The sequence below is a fragment of the Pelecanus crispus genome, chromosome 2 (assembly GCF_030463565.1).
Source record: "Pelecanus crispus isolate bPelCri1 chromosome 2, bPelCri1.pri, whole genome shotgun sequence".
Classification (NCBI taxonomy): domain Eukaryota; kingdom Metazoa; phylum Chordata; class Aves; order Pelecaniformes; family Pelecanidae; genus Pelecanus; species Pelecanus crispus.
Genome location: NC_134644.1, coordinates 60,262,434 through 60,280,449, shown reverse-complemented (window position 1 = coordinate 60,280,449; position 18,016 = coordinate 60,262,434). Strand labels below are relative to the sequence as shown.

Below are 18,016 nucleotides of genomic sequence, written 5' to 3'. Positions count from 1 at the left end.
TAAGAGGGATAGGACCAAGTTCTGCTTAGCAGTCTCCTTTCTGGCCTCTTTTTATGTTTAAGGTGATGGGGCATATGAGACTTTTCTTTTTATATTCTGCTTTTTGAAGAAGCGATGAGAAAAATTTGGAGTATGTTTTGCTGGCTGTGCTTTCATACCAAGCGCAGGGACTTGCGATAACAGACAGCAGTGTTTGTCCTGAAAATCAAATGCTGTTGCCAGGCCTTAATTTGAAATGTTACAGCTAAGTAGCTGACAAACCCTGTTCAGAGAGGGGGACTTTCTTTATCAAGCTTGTGGATTTGAGAATCTTGCATGTTAATTGCTTCTATTACCTCATTAAATAGCCTGGCAGGGGATGCAATCTCTAAAGGACTAAGTCTACAGTAGTGCATCAGTTACTGGTTTTTTTTGTCGTCTTGATCTGTAGAGTGACTTAGGCAAAGGGGAGCAAAAAAGTAGCCTTATAAAGATGGAAGTCTGGTGGTGTTCAGCTAAATTACTTGCTTTTGTTTTCTGCTCTCCTGAGGGGCAATCTGTGTCCAAAATGCACTTCAGTTGCAATAAACTTTGCAAAATTGGTCCTTTGCCCAAACTGACTAGTGCTTCTGAGTATTTCCAAAACAAATACTAATCAACGTAATGGAGTGTTCCTACTTGTACTTATGACAGAGAAAAGAGCCTTGTGCTATGCAAAGAGATATTCTTGTGCATTTTTGACATAGAATTGAAAGCAGATGGCGAGTAACCAGGAAGAATTACTCAGGAAGACCAGGACCTAGCGCTTTAGAACCAGATTTGATGGCCAGTATTCTGCGTTACATTTCTTGGAGGCAAGAATTACATTTCTGTATTTCAAATCAAATGATGTTGTGGTTTGGGAATGGAGGGGAGAAGCAAAAAAGGACCATGTACCCTTCAAATAGATTATAGGTTGTAGAACCAAGGGCCTTGAACTTGAGTTTTTCCTTTGGGGTCCTGATTTCAGAAACAAAAACTTGAGAAGTTCTTTCTTTTTCCATGCAGGGAAAGGAGAAACAACTTAGTAAGAAGAGAAAGGCAAGTCTATAATAAATGGATTATTAAAATTCAAAATAAATTGTATATGGAAAAACCCCACACCAACAGCGAAACATCTCTTAGGTCCAGCTTCCTTTTGTTTTAGTTAGTACTTCAATTTATGTGTGTTTATTCTCTGTTTTTATTCCACAGACTTTTAAAGAGGATAAATACTTGAAAGATGCTATGGATTGTAGTGATGTCATCTGGCAGAGAGGTTTATTGAGAAAAGGATACGGGATCTGCCATGGTACTGCTGGCAATGGCTACTCCTTCTTGTCTCTCTATAACCTAACTCAGGACAAAAAGTACCTCTACCGAGCTTGCAAGGTGAGCTCTGCAGCATCCCAATATAATTACTGTTCCCTTTCACATCATAACACCCATGCAAGAGTAGGCTGTTGTGTGCTAGAGCTGGAGCTGGCTGGCTGCACAGCTGGGTGGGACAGCAGGGTCCTGTCACTTGCTCCCCTTTACTCACACTTTGACTGGACAACTTCAGCTGTGTACGTGGGGCACACACCATCTTAATATGCAGAGAGAAACGCACAAATGTTCTGTGAGGGGGGAGGAACTAAACGTATTCAGAAGAAAAGAGTCTGAAAATCAGCCTGCCTGAACAGTAACAGACTAATGTTATGTGGTGCTAATTATTCCATTGAGACGTCCACTGTCATCCTCAGCTCCTCAAGCGGTACTGTTTGTAGTCTTTTGTAATTATTTGTTTTCAGACTAATGTCTGTTCAGGGCTTTTAGAGCTCTGAATTGCAGTTATTAAATTGCTCACGTAGATTGGGTTGGGTTTTTTTCATTGATACAAATTGCAGAGAAAGACACACTCAGAATTTTTCCACTGGAATTGTCCAGGTTCTGCTATCAGCACTGACTATGCTAGCAGTTACCAAAGGAGAAGGCTTTCTCTGCCTCTGTTTCCTCATCTCATAAGACTTTAGTTTGTTTTGGTTTTGGTTTGTTTTCTCGGTGTCTTTTTCAGCTTTAATTCATTGACATGAGGTTTCATATTGCATACGTAGCTATTTAGCTGAGGCCTTTTAAAAGTATTGCAATGGGAAATCTGATGAGTTGCTGCTTAGGTGCTTTCAGATGAGCACTGGCCCTATGTAAAGCTATTGTATTCATCTCCATTGTCAGCCTGTCCTCCATCAGCAGAGCTTTAAAAAGTTGCTGCTTGTCTCACACTTACGAAAGCATCACGCCGGCCGGCAAGGTGAGGACACCTGTAGGCATACCTGCATCCTGCAGAATGTAATAAACCCCTAGCACTCCCACAGCAAATGCATGACTTCATTACACATGGACTCACCCACTGCTGATATGTGAGCCACAGCACCAAGCAGGCATTGCTGTTGGCACAGCTGTCAGGCTCTCCCTGTCATCCTCCATGCTAGTACACCTTCTGTGGCTCTGTGCAGCGTTGGCAACTCCTGTTGGTGCTGCATTTCTGGCCCAAGAGAGCCCTGGTGTTCTTCCATACCAAGCTAGAGAAAAGCAACCATATCTATTTCAAAGCCAAAGAAGGAAGAGGCTCAGTTACGTACCTGAAATCCTTTTGAGAAGGAAAGATGTAGCACAGTGGCCAAAGACTGTTTGCTGGAGATGCCTAGAGTAGTCAGGTCTGGCAGCATATTTGCAGCCCTGCTGCATTATAGCATCTCCAGCACTCAGTCAGGCCCTTCTGGCTCTTGCAGGGGAAATCTTGAAACAGGCAGAGGAATTTGCTTGTCTGGCATTCTTGAAATCTTTTTGAGCCAGGGCATGCAGGGAGGCAAGCGTGCAGTTTTGTTGGTACCTGAAGGCATGTACCTAAGAGAACTGGATGGTTCCCCTCACAGGGGTGATTGCTCACACCGAAAGCATGAGGCCCAGGGGAAGGAGTCTGGCCAGGAATCGCTGGTTACCTCTCGGGAGCCATGAAACTGTTTCACAAATGAAGCAGAAGACCTTGAAAGGCCATGGCTCACAGAGACCCCTTGTTTGTGCTTCTCACTTTTGGCTTCACAACCTTTCTCCAGCATTATCAGACAGGCTCCCAGGAGGCTGAGCCACTCCTAGCTGGCCTGCCTGTGAGAGGAGAAAGGAGCTGTGACATCCTCGGCTCCAGGCAGCAGAGAACATCCAAGCCCTGTGCTGCTCAGCGTTGTGATTAAACCACTACTGATGGCAAGCATGCCCAGTCTATGTGACAAATAATGGCAGCTGTCTTCCTGCTAGAAGATTTTTTTTTTTTCCCCCCCTTGGTTTAACAAAGATATTAGCGTGGCTTACTGGATGTGTGAGTTGAGCTGAAGCTATGAACTTGTAAATTGTCGTTGTGCTTCAGTAGCCTGGGGTGCATTTTTTTAATTTCTGTTGCAGTTCCCAGGCTGGCAGTAATAATAAAGGCTAGCAATAAGATGTGGATGTTGCAAGAATGGATTGTAGTTTAGAAACAAGCCATAAACATGTTCTGTCCTCACATATAAGACAAGATTATGTGGAGAATTAAACCTTGGTTTGAAGATTTATACTCATGGGGGGCCCAAAAATGTTTCATCAGTTCTTAAGAACAGTGTGGACCACAATGTTTATGTTTGTGGGTTTTTGCTGGGTTCAGACATTCAGACACATGCATACACACCTATGACAAGAAGAAAAATCCATCCCCCAATAAACATTTAAACAGAATAGAGTGGGGGGAAGAAGGGAGGAGATGTCACCCTTTGTCCTCCTGTTGAACAGATTGATGGCTCTGGGGGCATGCTTACACCCCATTTAGCTCCAAGTCTCAAGCTGGGGCACCTTCTTGTTAGTAGGATGCTAGCAGTTGCTAGTAGTTTGCTAGCAGGTTGTCCAAATTGCAGGGGGAGTGGGGAAAGACCTTTCAGTTCTTTGCTTTGCAGGAATCTTTGCACTGTATTTTGATTAAACAGTGGTTTGCTTCCAAGCGCAGAAATGCCAGGGGAACTTGTGCCCCCCCCAATATGCTCTGGGGGGCCATTAGAGGAGAAATAGACGGTTGCTATTAAATCTATCCAGATGCAGTTCATAAGTCATATATGTCTAATGTAGCTGCTGCAGCAGTGTTGATCAAACAGAAGAAAGACACTGTTAACTCTTTTTAATGGTATTCCATCTTCTGCAACAAAATATTGGTGACCATAATTGTCTAACTGTATTTATAATGATTTTTCATAAGGCTTGGGGAAAGCAAATAAATAAAATTAAGTAATGGCAGTTGGAGATTTAATACTGTAAATTGGTGCACGAAAGCAAAAGAAAACGAAAATGCAATTAACAACCCTAAGTCCTGAGCATGTGGATAAATTAAGCACCAAGACAGATAAGAAACTGATATTATAGTATTAGAAAAATTTTGCTCTTGAAACTGAATATATCTGTTCTCACAGCATTTTTCATTGATGTGTAGCAGGGTTGATTTACACAAAACAGAAGTTAAGTACAGCCCACCTAATTAGTTACGAAACTGAAACTTGTGCTGCGGAAATACATATCCTAAAACCTAATTGCAGCCTTGTCACAGTTCAAGTGGGACAAATTGATCTTGGACAGCGATTTCTGTGTTGTGTCTCTGCTTACACTACTTTACATTTAGTACCTATTAAAGATACGCAGATACTCAAGCTTGCATTTAACAGTCTTAAATAAATTAAAAAAATAATCCTTTTCCCCCCCCTCCCAGTTTGCTGAATGGTGTTTGGAGTATGGTGCACATGGATGTCGTATTCCTGACCGACCTTATTCTCTCTTTGAAGGTAAAGTGATGGTGTTGCAAATGGTGTTGTATTATAGAGGAAAGAAGGGCAGCCTTGCCGTTTTGGCACATGCTTAGGAGTTGGGAAAGCTTTGGTGGGTTCCTCTGCTATTAAAAATAGACCCACAGCCTACCACCATCTCTGCCTAAAAGAAGGTGGGGCGGGGGGACAGAGAAAAAGACAAAATCATTCACTATCACGACTTTCACTTTTGGTTGCATTTCAGCAGTGTCCAATGTAAAGCCAGTGCCACTGTCATTCTTGAATAAAATTCTGCTGTGCTGATGCCTCTTGGCTTAAAGCAAACAGAAATCCGGGCAGCAGTTTTGTCGCAGGTGTTGTTGCAGAGGGACTGGGCAGAGGAGCAGCTGTGGGTAGGGGGTCTCAGAGTAGTTGCTGTCTTGTCAGAACTAGACCTTCTCTGCTGTGGTACTAAAGCAAGGAAAAGCTAGTTTTGATAGCAACCCAAATCACTTGAACAGAAAAGAAATGCAGAAATGCAGAGTTTTTAGGGGCTTTTCTGTAAGTTCAAAGATGTTTCTAAATACTTTCCTAGACCTTCGTATTTTTTTTATTTGTAGTTTGTTTTCTATTCACTATCTCATCCTTATGTTTTAGAAACACAATAGCAAGGAATCACAGACCCATGTAGGATTTATAGTAGCGCTGCTATTTCATGAACAATGAGCCTAGTGTGCCACCTATCACAAATATGTGAAATTACAGCAGACCGAATAGGATTATTTTACGAATAAACCAATCCAAGGTGTGAACACAAGAAAGCAGTAGTTATATGCGTCCCTTCTAAATACGGAGTTATTGTCTTAATGTTTAAGGGAGAAAAGTACAAGTATTCTTATTCCTGAGAGCTCACTTGCATGCACTTGTAGAGGGGAAAAAGCAGGCATGCAATCTGTGGTATAAGAGCTTTGAAGTTTGTTGAGAAGATTGAAGTAATGGCAACAATAGGATGATTTGTGCTTCAGTGCTAACATACAGCTTTTATTTTAGTTTTTAAATGTCAGTGGGGTTTTTTTGAAAAATCCAGAAGTCTAAAATTTGAGACAAAAAAGTCTTAATTTGGGGTTTTTTTTGTAGCCAAAATTGTGCTTGAAGTTGTCCAATTCTGCATGTGTGTGCACACTTCCAGTGGAAGTTGCATTGCATCTTACAGGATTGTCTTAATCGTTTCATTTGCATCAGGTGCTGTATTTCAGGAACATTCCTTTGTTGGTATGTGCTTAGCTGTTGAAAAAATAGGATTTTAGCTTGATCATAAAACTGAGCTTGTATTTGTATGCTCTCCCGCTGTAGGGTGCCTCTGTTGTCTCTCACCCTAAGACTTTTATTAGGTGATGCTTGTGTTAGTGCTTCAGTCTCTGGATGACCTCTTTATGAGTAGCAAACAAATGAATTTGTACATCACAACTATAATAGAGTTTTGCCTTTGTTTTTTAAGCAGTGAAATGATGAGCAAGAGCTGCTCAAATTCTGAGGGACAGTCCAAACTGGGATTTACTTTTTCTTAATGGAAGTAGCATTGAAGCTGTGCAGCTGAAAAGATGGTAGCAGAGAGATCTTTGTTCTTGCCTTTGATCTTTACAAGTGAAACTTGGTTTCCTGGGCAAAGTACAGATGAACTTGCCTTTCTATAGGCCTTAAGTTCACCTGTTCAAAGAAGATCTAGTGAGGAGGTGTTCAAACAGGTACTGTTGCCTTTGCTGTCAGCTATGCTATTTTAATGTCAAAGATGCACAAAGATCTCTTTCTCGTTATGTTTTAGGCATGGCTGGAGCTATTCACTTCCTCTCAGATATTTCAGTACCGGAGACTTCCCAGTTTCCAGCATTTGAACTTGGACCTCAAAGGAGGGAAAACAAAGTGGAACAGGACAGCTAAAAGGTCATTTTGAAAGGAAACTGATGCCAAAAGAGATGAGACTGTTTAGTGCCTCTGATACTGAACCAACTCAACCCTGAACCGACGGATGGATAAACCCCTTTTCTCAACCGCTCCACCCCGAAGGACCGTGAAGTCATTAGAGCATGAATGGGAGAAGCCACATTTAAGTTCTGTTACAGCGTAGGACAAGAGAAGTCAAGTTTTGAACTTTCTCTCTTCCGTTGTATTTGTCTTCTTCAGGTCTTTTGACATGCTCTGCATGTGTATTGGTGTTGTCTGTTGATTCAAGTCTTTTGTTGTTAGCAAAAAGCTGGTCTCTGTGTGAATCTCTGTCCTCTATCTTCGTGCATGACTCACAACAGCAGTGTTGTTTTCTGCAGCGTGGTTACCCAGAGAGCTCCACCTTATGCCAGAGAGTTCGCTGCAGGACAGTGGCTGGCTTCACTGGTGAGCTGGCAACTTTGAAAAGAAATGAAATACATTTTTATGTTCATATTTTTCTGCATTTTTCTCCACAGTCCCTAGAAGCTAAGGTGATGGAGATGAGCCTCTTTTGATGAAGAGGTATGAGGCCATCTCAGTTTTCAGAAACTTAGCAGGTTGGAAGGGACCTGACTTGTCTTTTGCTGCTGTTGTGGGTTTTTTTTTTTTGAAAGCCTGAAAGAGAGTCTCCCTTTGATACCTGCACCTGGTTAGTGTGTTAGGCACTTAGAGCAGGGTGGAGGTGCTTGTCCCCACCTCTGCAAAGCCCTGTCCCATGGCATGAGCTTAACAAACTGAAGGTGGAGTCACCCATACTAACCTCCTGCTGCTGCCAAGAGCAGAGCAGGGACAGCATAACTGCTTCTCCTTTCATGTATATGGATTTGTAATAAACCTGTCCTGCAGCATCTGGTATACAAATGAGTAAGAGTAAGGGAGGGCGTCAGGGCAGTTTCTCATCCTGGTAACTCAGGATGAGTGTTGCTTCCGAACCAAGGTGGTGATTTGTTCTGGGCCCTTCCCTCCCTCTCCCAGACCCACTGCATTTAGCCCATGTAGTATGATAGAAGCGATAAATACCAGCTGCTTGTGGAGGCTGTGGAAGGTTAATGAGCAATATGAAACCGTTGCTAGAGGCTGTAATCGAAGTTCATTTCATCTTAAAATCCAAACAGAAAAAGCCCTTTGCCCTTAGTTTTAACTGTGCTGCTAGTGCTTTGCTTCCCCTTGTAGTGTGGTGGGGTTGTGAAATACCAGACCTGCCTCCAGGTGCTCCTGAGTACCAGGCTCTTGGTCTGGGAGAAGCAGGACATAGTGTAAGTACACTTACAGCAGGCTTATGTGTTCCAGACAGTAAGTACGCTTACTGCTTGGGAAAGGTAAGTGAGCGTAGCACGCTCTCACTCGCTCAAGCTCTGTTGTCATCCTTCCCCCAGGTCTCCCTGTGCTCTGTCATTCCAGGTGCTTATTTTAATTGATGCCTTCTGTCAGGTGGGAGTGTGACAGATGGCAGAGACTTTGCCCTTTCAGGCGTGCATTGGGATTATATGTGACCTGTGGGCTGTCTGCTGAGGGTCAGTGTTTGCGGTCAGGCTTGGAGATGCATTGTTGTGCCTGCATAAATCTCTGAACAGTAGCGGGTGACTTCCTTGAACTTTATAGTATCTGTTGCCAAATCCAGTGGGATGTTAATAATCTTCATGTTCAGTTCTGCTGGGCAGCAGCAGCAGCAGCGCCAGTGCAGGGACAGCTTAATGTCACAGTGTAGCTCCGCTGCTGGTTTGTCAGGTAGGACCAAAACACAGGAGCAGCGGAAGGGACTTTTCCACCCCTCTGGCAAAGGGCAGAAGATGGGGGGCACCAAATCCAGCTGCATCTGTACAGCCAGGGAGGAGGGAAAATGCTGAAGGGCAGTGGGGGTGAGGGATGCTGCTTGGTAAGCAGCTGGGGAGAAGCAAACCAGACCAGAACGGCAGAAAGCGGAGGGATCAGTGAGGAACGGGGAGAGCTGATTACGGGAGGCAATGCACAGAATGGACAGGTAAAGGCCATCTCAAATGAGATGTTCCTCCGTGGCAAGCATGCTAAGGTCTGACTGCGTTTCTTTCTTCAGCCTGTGGATCGCTGATCCTGCCTATAGATAAGTCAGGGAGGAAACTTGCCCAGGGTGAGGTCTCACAGGAATTCTAACAAAGGAGGTAGATGGCAGCTCTGATTCTGTTTCACATCACCCCCACCCCTTTTTTCCTTCCCCTCCACTGTGACTGCAGAGCATTTGGGGTGGGTTAACAGGGAAGGGGCTTGCCAGGTTTGCAGGAACTGCCTGCAAACACAGAACAGAAGCCACTAGCCTTCCCAGCAAGTCCCAAGCATGTGTTGTACTGACTACTTAACTAGGGGGGTCAACAGGCAGGTTTTTTCATTCAGTGGTTATATACATATAGGCCTTCTTGGCTGCTGAGCTTGGAATGGCACCTGTGGGAGGTGATTTTGGCTGGCTGGAGCCCAAGGGGAATTAAAACTTGCTGGTTTAAAAAATACATAGGTATATACACACTTAGAACAGCTTAATACTGAGCAGATCTCCAAGATGCTTGAGTGTGCACCTGTTGAAATAATGAGGAAGTCAGCTACCAGCTCGTTCTGTACTATAGCCGGCCTTGTGCTGCGGTGGGGCCTGGCACCATCTTTCTCCGCAGAATCCTCTTGGAATTGAGCAAGACTGGAAGCGTAACGTATTGAGTCGGGAAGCCTCTGACAGTGCGTCTGCCTCATCTTCCTGATGTGACTTTCCCCGTGGCTCCTCTTTTCTGTTCGTCACAGCATTGTGATATCTAGGTGGCCCATTAAGAAAGGTTATTGTGTGAAGGTGAAAAAACGCATTTTATTAAGGCATTGTTTTCAGAAATCACATTGAACTAAAATGTGGGAAATGTCTTAGTATTCCCTGGTTTGCTTTGTCCGTGTGTAATAGTCCATCTGTTGCAAAAAGCAGTAGTGTTAAAAATGGAGATGCTCTTTGGGCAGAAAAAGAGGAAAAAAATGCTGATGTTTTGTTCTTTGGCTTTATTAGTAAAGATCAAGCTATGTGGTGGTAATTTGTGTGATTTTTTTTTTTTTTTTTTTTTTCCCCCTGTTGTACTCCTTCCTTCCCTCCAGCACTATGGTAACAGCTGTCCCACCAATCTGACTGCTGAACCACCTCCCAATCTCATAGTCCTGCAGGTTGAAACACATACCAGAGTGCGGGAAAATCGCTTTTTTTTTTTTTTTTTTTTTTTAACCTTCACCTTTTACTAGCATTGAAGACCTTTTTACTGCTGCTTTTCCCAGGTGATTTTTTTGTGTACATTGCTTAGTGCAAAGCGTTGCTTTCCTCTCTGGTCACATAGGTCCCGCTGAACAGTTTGCAACTAAAGCCTGACTCACGACTAGCTGGTTTTTAAGAACACATGTATGAAATGTCTCTGTCCAGCTGACTAACATCTGTTTTCCAGCTTTGAGAAAACTTGATGTTTCTCTCTAGCTAGGCTTTAACAGAAGAAAACTTCAAGTATGCTGCAAGCAAGGGGCAGTATTTCTGTTCCACAAAGGCCCCTGTGCCACTCAAGGCCCTCTGTCACTGAGAGCAACTGCTGCTGTTTTGAATTAATAGCATTATTTCTGTTCTGTACATAGGGACCTGAAGATAATCTATACAAATTCAGCTGTAGCTAGATAAATGTGTTGGGGCTTTTCTAGCACAATAGTTCTCTGTAGCATCAAAAGGGGGAAGAGAGAGGTGGGAGGAGGCACGCGTGCTGCGTGTCAGCTAAGGGCTAGGCAGCAGCGTGCTGCCTGAGCCCTCTCCCATCAGGGTATTTTGATGCACCAGTGTTTTTCCTAGGGAAATTGTTCACTTTTCCCTCATTTGTTTTCACTGGTTTCAGGTCAATTCACAGGCCCAGGAACCGAGTCTCTGCATGGCAGAGCAGCCATGGTTTGTGCATAGGGAGCAGTAGTGACCTGGCTTCAGCCACCGCTTCTCTTGAACAAGTGGGCTACTGTAAATCCAGCTGTAGCTATCAGATAAGCTAGAGTTAGGCAGCAGGCGGTAACAATATATATATAGAGATAGACACAGACACACACCCCTCTCCTTGTGATTTCTCTCACTACATAAAGCCAAAATGACACATGCAGCTAAGGAGCTACCTCAACCTGCAGGGGCTGGGGTCAGAGGGCTGCTTAACTTGTCACTGTTCCCTCTGCTTTCTCTGCTGTCCCCTTTGCCTTGCAGCACCTGGCAGCTGGGGACAGTGGCTGCCAGTTGCACTTCTCCTCTTTAATAGCATTATTATGTAGCAGTTGCTTTGTAGAAACTGCCTTATGCTGGATCTTCCCTCTGTAGTCACTTCCCTGTCAAAGAATATGAACAACCGTAAAATCCCAGAAGGCAGCTCAACCCCCCCAGCAACAGGGCAATCAGAGGGGAAGGCACCCACAGCCACAGGACCTGCAAAGAGGTCCTGGCCCATTTCTCTCATCTACTGATTTAGCAGTGATGCATTAGTTAGACCGGGGCGGCAGGGTCGGGGGGAAAGGTAAGGCTCCACTGTCTGACAAGGTGTTTTATCTTCTTGGCTGACCTGTGTGCCAAAAAGTGGCTTCTTGAGTATATCCTTATAAAACTAACCATCTGAGGCATTTGGGGTTGTTTTTTCTGTTTGTTTGTTTTAAGTAGGGAAGAAAGAGCAACACCTCCTTTCACATAGTCTGAAGAGCTTGTTGGAAAATGTAGTCCCAGCTGTTTGTTTTCACAGCAGTGTATGCTGTCACAGGGCTTTAAAAAAAAATGAAGGAAAAAAAACCCCAAACCACCTACAAAACAAAAAAAGCTTGTCACTACATTATTTCTTCTAAAGTGATAATGAAACACAGGCACAGCTGCCTGGCAGCCCCAAACAGCAATGGCAGGGTTGGTACCCTCCTTGTCAAGCCAGGGCCTATTTGCAGCACAACTGATGCGCCAGCCTGCTAATTACTGTGAGGCACAGAAGGTGCTGCAGGTGACATTTGCCTCTCCTGCGAGCCATGGGGCACCCAGTCACACCAGGGAGAAGGAAATGGAGGAGATGCAAGAACAAAAAAAAAAAAAAAAAAAAACCACCATGAATAAGATTGTGCTACTTTAGTGGCTTCAGCCCAACAGTGCTTGCCTTGACGGACTCCCTCGCCCGCACCTTGGCAGAGGTGTCTCAGGTGCCCTGGGCCTGAGAGCAAGTGCCAGGGCTGCATACTGGCGGGAAGGCTGAAAAAGCAGCAGCAAAACTTTATGAACCCTCAGACTGCAATGAACTTAATTCAGTCATTAACATGGAGCCATCCCTCAACAGCATGTAAAGTAGCACCTTGGAAGGAAGGCACCTTATGGGACTTTCCTAGGGAAAAAAAAAAAAAAAAAAAAAAGCACCTCCCTGGGTCAGGAGATGCTCTGGCAACAGCCAGCCCTTCCCTTCAGTGCGAGCCTGAGGCAACTAGAGCCTTGATTAGGTATTAGGAAAAATTTCTTCACAGAAAGGGTAGTCAAGCATTGGAACAGGCCGCCCAGAGAGGTGGTGGGGTCACCATCCCTGGAAGAGTTAAAAAAAAAAAAAACGGGTCGATGTGGCACTTTGGGACATGGTTTAGTGGGCATGGTGGTGTTGGGTTGATGATTGGACTGATGATCTTAGAGGTCCTTTCCAATCTTAACGATTCCTAGTTTTTACTTTCAGTATAAATGATCCAGCCACCAAGCCAGGAGGTGTGGGGCTGCTACTCTACCCTTAATTGAGCCAGTGGTGGACTTACTTGGTAATGTTAGGTTAATGGTTGGACTTGATGATCTTAAAGGTCTTTTCCAACCTAAATGATTCTATGATTCTATGTTACCAGTGGCTGAAGGATGAGCTTTAGCCTGACTGCTCAAAAGAGGCTTTACAGCCCTGCTGAAGGACAAAAAAGCAAGCCCCAGTGTTGCTTTTCTTTTTTTTTTTTGGGGGGGGGATAATCTTGAATGAGACATCATCACTCTCCTGCTGCAGGGCTGAAAGATTTGAGGAGTATACAAGGCAGGTCAGGGAGGATGGGGGGGAAGCTGAAGGAAAGTAATTCCCAAAGCCTCCTGGGACAGGCAGGACACAGAGCATCTGCGAGGCTGGTCCCATGATCATGGAGTCACTCTGCACCCCTGCATACTCCTGACAGTAGCTAGTTAGAAGAAGCTGGTATTACAAGAGTATTCTTCCTCTCCTCCCCACTCAAACCACAGCAACCCACCAGCAAATCCAGGTTAATAACCAATGTCCGCATAACCCCCAGGAGCTGACCACAGATGTAGAGCATCGTGCACAATGCTAACCAGCAAGTTTTCAGGTTGTGCCACTTCATGCCTTTACTGATGGAAGACAGCTCATTCCTGTCCCTTTGTTGGTGCTGGGTCACACCCACCCATCTGCCACCCACCAGGTCACCCACATTCCACCCCCCCACACTCAAAAAAAAAAAAAAAAAAATCTTCCTGGTGCAACACCTACCCCAGACTACATGCACTTTCTGCACCAACCACCCTGCCAGCTCTCCACTGCCACCACACAAGACAGGGCTGCAGGAGTGGAGGACAGCTGTTCAGGGATTTGAATAGATATTCTGCTGAAACCCATCAAGTTGAGCATTTGTGCACCTCCCAGTCTGCAATGCATTTGACAGGGGTTGCATAGCTTGCAGCCAGCAGCAGGGTGGTTCACATGCATGATGGAGGCAAGGGGAGGCAGGCGGTGCCTGCCCGCCCTCCTCACCCTCAGCTTGCCCCTTAAACTAAGATTTAAGAAGGTCTGTTCCACCAAAGAGGTATGGAAGAGTCAGGATACATCTGTCCCAAACATTTTCCCTTAGCACTCATCAGGCAGCCAATCCATTTAACATAATCCAAAACAAATCTCAAGGTGTTCCTGTATCTGTAGCCAGACTGGTCCAATTAATGACCTGAAAAACACTTGAGAAGTAAACTACTCTCTCCGCTTGGGGAGCAGAGTCCACACTCTGCATCACCCTGGCCTGGAAGACACATGGCTGGTGGGATGGAGGTAAGGCAGCGGTAGCTGAAGAGAGCATCAGGAGGCAGGGTGGATGGTGTTTTGGTCGCATGCAGCTCCCTACAGGTGAGAAACCCCCTGCCAGCTGATAGGAAGGGCAGCAAGTGGGGCTTTTCGGTCTCACCAGAGATGGTGGAAGAAGAACTGGCAGCTGGAACCTGCTCAGAAATGTGGCCAGGTCCATGGCCCTGACAACACTCAAGTCGGGAAAGTTTGCGGCACGAGGAGATGGCCAACTCCCTGTTGAGAGTTACAGAGTCTCAGGTATACTGCCTTTAATAGCCCTTCAGAGACAAAGCTGATGACAGTGTGCCTGGAAGCATGAGCATGGGATCCTTACAAGTCTATGAAGACCTCTGCTCATTCCCTCCTTGCACAATGCCCAAGGAGGAAAGAGAGCAGAGCATATCCAGTCATCCGTAACCTTTGCTGCTCTTCACTGAGACAGGACTGACAGCAAAACCTCTGGCTGAAAACCAACTGCCCAGCCACAGAAAGGGCAGGTTCCCTCCCCATCCCACAGCGCAGCCTGGGCTTGTTGCACAAGCCTTGGACATACGAAGGACTGGCCACACCAGAGCTAGGGGCAAGGTGTACCAGAGTTCCTAGTAACGCCTCTTCTCTCAAAGCAGCGTAGTTGGAGATTTCATTGCGGCAGAAAGGGACTGACGCCCTTATTCCCATTTCTGCCAGGGTCACAGCAGCAGAGACCTCAAAGGTTTCCTTACTCACCTAGGCATGTTCCTCCCAATCACTGCCTCCTCACAGGTACATCAGACACGTTTTGAGGATGCACAACTGAAGAAAGGACCTCAAGGGGGTATCATTAATGTTCCTGGCTCCCCCCCGGGCTCATTGGTTCAGCTTAAGCATCTCCATTCTGCCCAAGCCCTGTTCAAGGCATCTAAATCCTGCCCCCAACCCCCATCAAACACCTCTGCAAGAACCAGGAGACTGATCCCCACAACACATTAAATCAGCTTCCTGATGTAGATAGCAAGATCTCAAAGGCAGGTGAGGACTCAGCCCCGTACCCAGCTCTGGTGTCCCCAGAAAGGGGCAAGGGACTGCCCCACACATCCCCAGGGCTCCCAGCCACCAGCACCAACCTTATTTTGCAGTCAAAACACCACCCTGCCTCATCAGTGAGGCCCCAAAATCTCTGCTTTGTTACAGAGAGGACACAATAGCAGCACCCAGAGAATCTGACATGGGAATCCCAATGGATAAAGCATCAACACACCATGGGGAAGTTCACATTAGCGAAGCTGCAGCAGCTGGCAGCTCCTAGGGCATCACTACTGTCAAGTAAAATCCTGTTGGAAGATGATGTTTTCCTTCACCTGTGGGACCACACACCTGACCTGTCATCACTGCCTGCTGGTGAGAAGCAACCCTGTCCTTTCCAGTGGTACGCCTGTAGCCTGTGTTTCACATCTGTCTTGCTAAGGTGCTGTCAAGTACAAATCTCTCGGTGGCATTAAACCTGCCTTCTCTCTTCCTCTGCACACAAGAGGTCACACTCTTAACTCTACTCAGTAATATAAAGAACTTTAACATACAGCTCAGGAAAGAGCAATGAAGAGGGCTAAAGGTACAGCAACATCGAATCTTACTTTAATAAAACACATTTCAAAAGAAAGCCTGCACAAGTTTTATGAACAATAGAAGCCCCCGAGACTGTAGAAAGACCTACCTCTGCTCCATCCATCCTCCAACCCACCAACCCAGCCTCACAAAACGTGCAATGTACACCCCCAATCAACTTCATATTGTTGATACCACCCTACCAAAAGTTAAAGGGTTTCTCCCTTCTTTCTCCCCACTTCTTTTTTTCAAACTAAGAGGGAAAAAAAGGGAAAAAATAAAAGAAAACCTAAAAACTTCCAAAAGTGAGGCAACAAGAGGAAAGGCATGTAAACAGTTTGCAAGTAATTCATATGGATGCCCACACAGATGCTGTATTTTCAAGAGAAGACCAAGCAAGTTTGCTAGCAGAGGAGTGCATGTGTTCTAAGAGTAGTGTCACTAGCAAATAAACCAGCCAGACTTCAGGAAAACTTCACCAGAAGTTGAATTTCAATGCACAGCATAAGAATTCACTATAAAAGCCTTCTATTCAGTGTGTCCAGGAAAATGCCAGCTGTCGTAGATACATTTCATAATATAAAAGGATTTAACAACTTCTATCTACTAACATGAGGGTCTGTTGTCATTTCTATTGACAGAAAAACAAAGGTTGGATTTGCTTTTAAAAAATTGTCGTGTATACACAACTATATTCAGTGACATACACAGCTTTAAACTTCAAGTGCACGCTAATCTAGAAAATATATACAGTTGTGGTGTGCAGATGAACCTAATAACCATATATAAAACATACTTTTTTGTTATCTTAAGTGTCTGCCAAGCCTACACTGCATGCACAAAAGTACTTTGCTTTGTCCCTTATTATGATGCACAGTAAGGGAAAGCCTTAGTAACAATTTCACCCAAGTCAGGCCTGTGGGAATGAGCTCCTCTGCTCCAGATGACTACTAACTCCACCAGCAGCCTTTAGAAACAGTGACCCTTAATGGTTTTTCTGTTAGAGACTCATGTTCATAACAAAAGGGATGCTCTCTTCTGCCAGTTCTGCAAATCCAGCTTGCTGCCTAGGAACAAGTTCTCACAAGCCACTGGCATGCATTAACAGCACAATAAAGCTTTGGCTCCCCATGCAACACAGGTCTTCAGATGACTCCAAACCACCTCGGTGACCCCTGTGCCCTGGCTGAAGTGACACAGGAGCAGTCAGTGTATTGGCAGTGAGTAAGCATTCAGCCGGTACCCAAAGGACCATATCGGACTCCTAACCGTCAGCTATGCCGCTTCTACAGGTCCTTCAGCAGCAGAAGGCGATGGCATCTTCTTTTCGTCACTTGTTAGTGGCATGGCTCTGAATAGGCACAAAGGGACAAGGTCCCATTAGTATGTAGTCATGTCTCAGAGTAGCTTCACCTTTTTGCTAGACATAGATGGGTGTGAGAGTCCTCACAGGGAAAGGGGCTCTGTGTTTATTTGAAGGTGTTGACTTGTGGTCACTCAGAGAGTCAGCCACGAGCATGAGATGGCGAATTGGGAATCCTGGGGCCGCTCCCAGCAGAACGCATGAAGAGCTAAGTGTCACTGGAAACCAAATTATCTGCACAGCAGGTCAAGGAACTGCTCTCAAGCACTAGTCCCAAAAAGTTATTTATTTGCCTGACCTGGAAAGGAGAGCAGTTTTACAGATCTGTTACCTGGAGATGACAGCTCTACTTGATAGTCTTTGTGGCAGCAGTAAGACCATAATAAAAGCTACTATTTCTCAGGGACAAAACTCCCATCAATGTCAAAGGGAACCAACCTGGAAGTGTGCTCCCATTCCTTCTTATGGTACTTATTTTCCAATTCAGGGAAGAAAACTTACCTACGTATTTCAGTGTTTCTAACCACTCTGTCAAGAGGCACAAGCACAAATAGCTCTGAGGTTATAACACCTCCCTCTCACTACTGATATTAAGGTCATCGGCTGTTTCATACAATCACACCATTGGCAAAATAAGGGGAGTTAGGATGCCAATCACAATGGCAGAGTCCAAGTGCTGGCCAAGAAACGCTCAAGTCCCAGTCCTTTGCTTTTAGATGCATCATTTAAAGTAGTGAATCCCTCTTTTCTAGGGCACTTGGCAAAGCCTCTGGTATGACTTGACCAATGCTGGTGGCTCCAGTCACTCACAGGCTTCTATCACAGCATCTCTTTGTTGTGCATCAGAACCAAGTTTTACAAGAAAAACGTAAATGGAAAAGATGGTGGTCACCATTTCTGCTAAAAGCATTGCCCTGCCTCTTCTACTTCTACCCTCTTTCTCTGTCATTTCCCTTAGATGAGGGCATTTCTGCTGTGGGGTTTTATGAGAGTGCACATCACTCTGGGGTTGCATAAAGAACTGCTATCAGTAGCCTGCCACAACGCAATTAAACCCATGATTGGAACGAACAATAAATAAAGAGAAAGACATAGAGGTTTTAAATATAGGTTTCCATTAAAAGCATTACAAAGATGACTTCTCTCATTCTGAAGACAAAGAAAAAAATCCACTTCTACTAAACAAAAAAAGAAAAAAATTTAAAAATCACCCCTTTGCAAGTAACTTTAATGAG

General features: G+C 44.9%; 1 protein-coding gene across 1 annotated transcript in view; it reads left to right on the top strand.

The window, feature by feature from the left end:
* LANCL2 (LanC like glutathione S-transferase 2) overlaps positions 1 to 6,731 on the top strand; it is a 29,147-nt gene extending 22,416 nt beyond the window's left edge. Inside the window, exons 7-9 of the mRNA XM_075705703.1 lie at positions 1,213 to 1,389; positions 4,760 to 4,832; positions 6,616 to 6,731. Coding sequence (XP_075561818.1) covers positions 1,213 to 1,389; positions 4,760 to 4,832; positions 6,616 to 6,731 — 366 coding nt within the window. The remainder of the gene's footprint in view (positions 1 to 1,212; positions 1,390 to 4,759; positions 4,833 to 6,615) is intronic.
* The last annotated feature ends 11,285 nt before the right edge of the window (positions 6,732 to 18,016 follow it).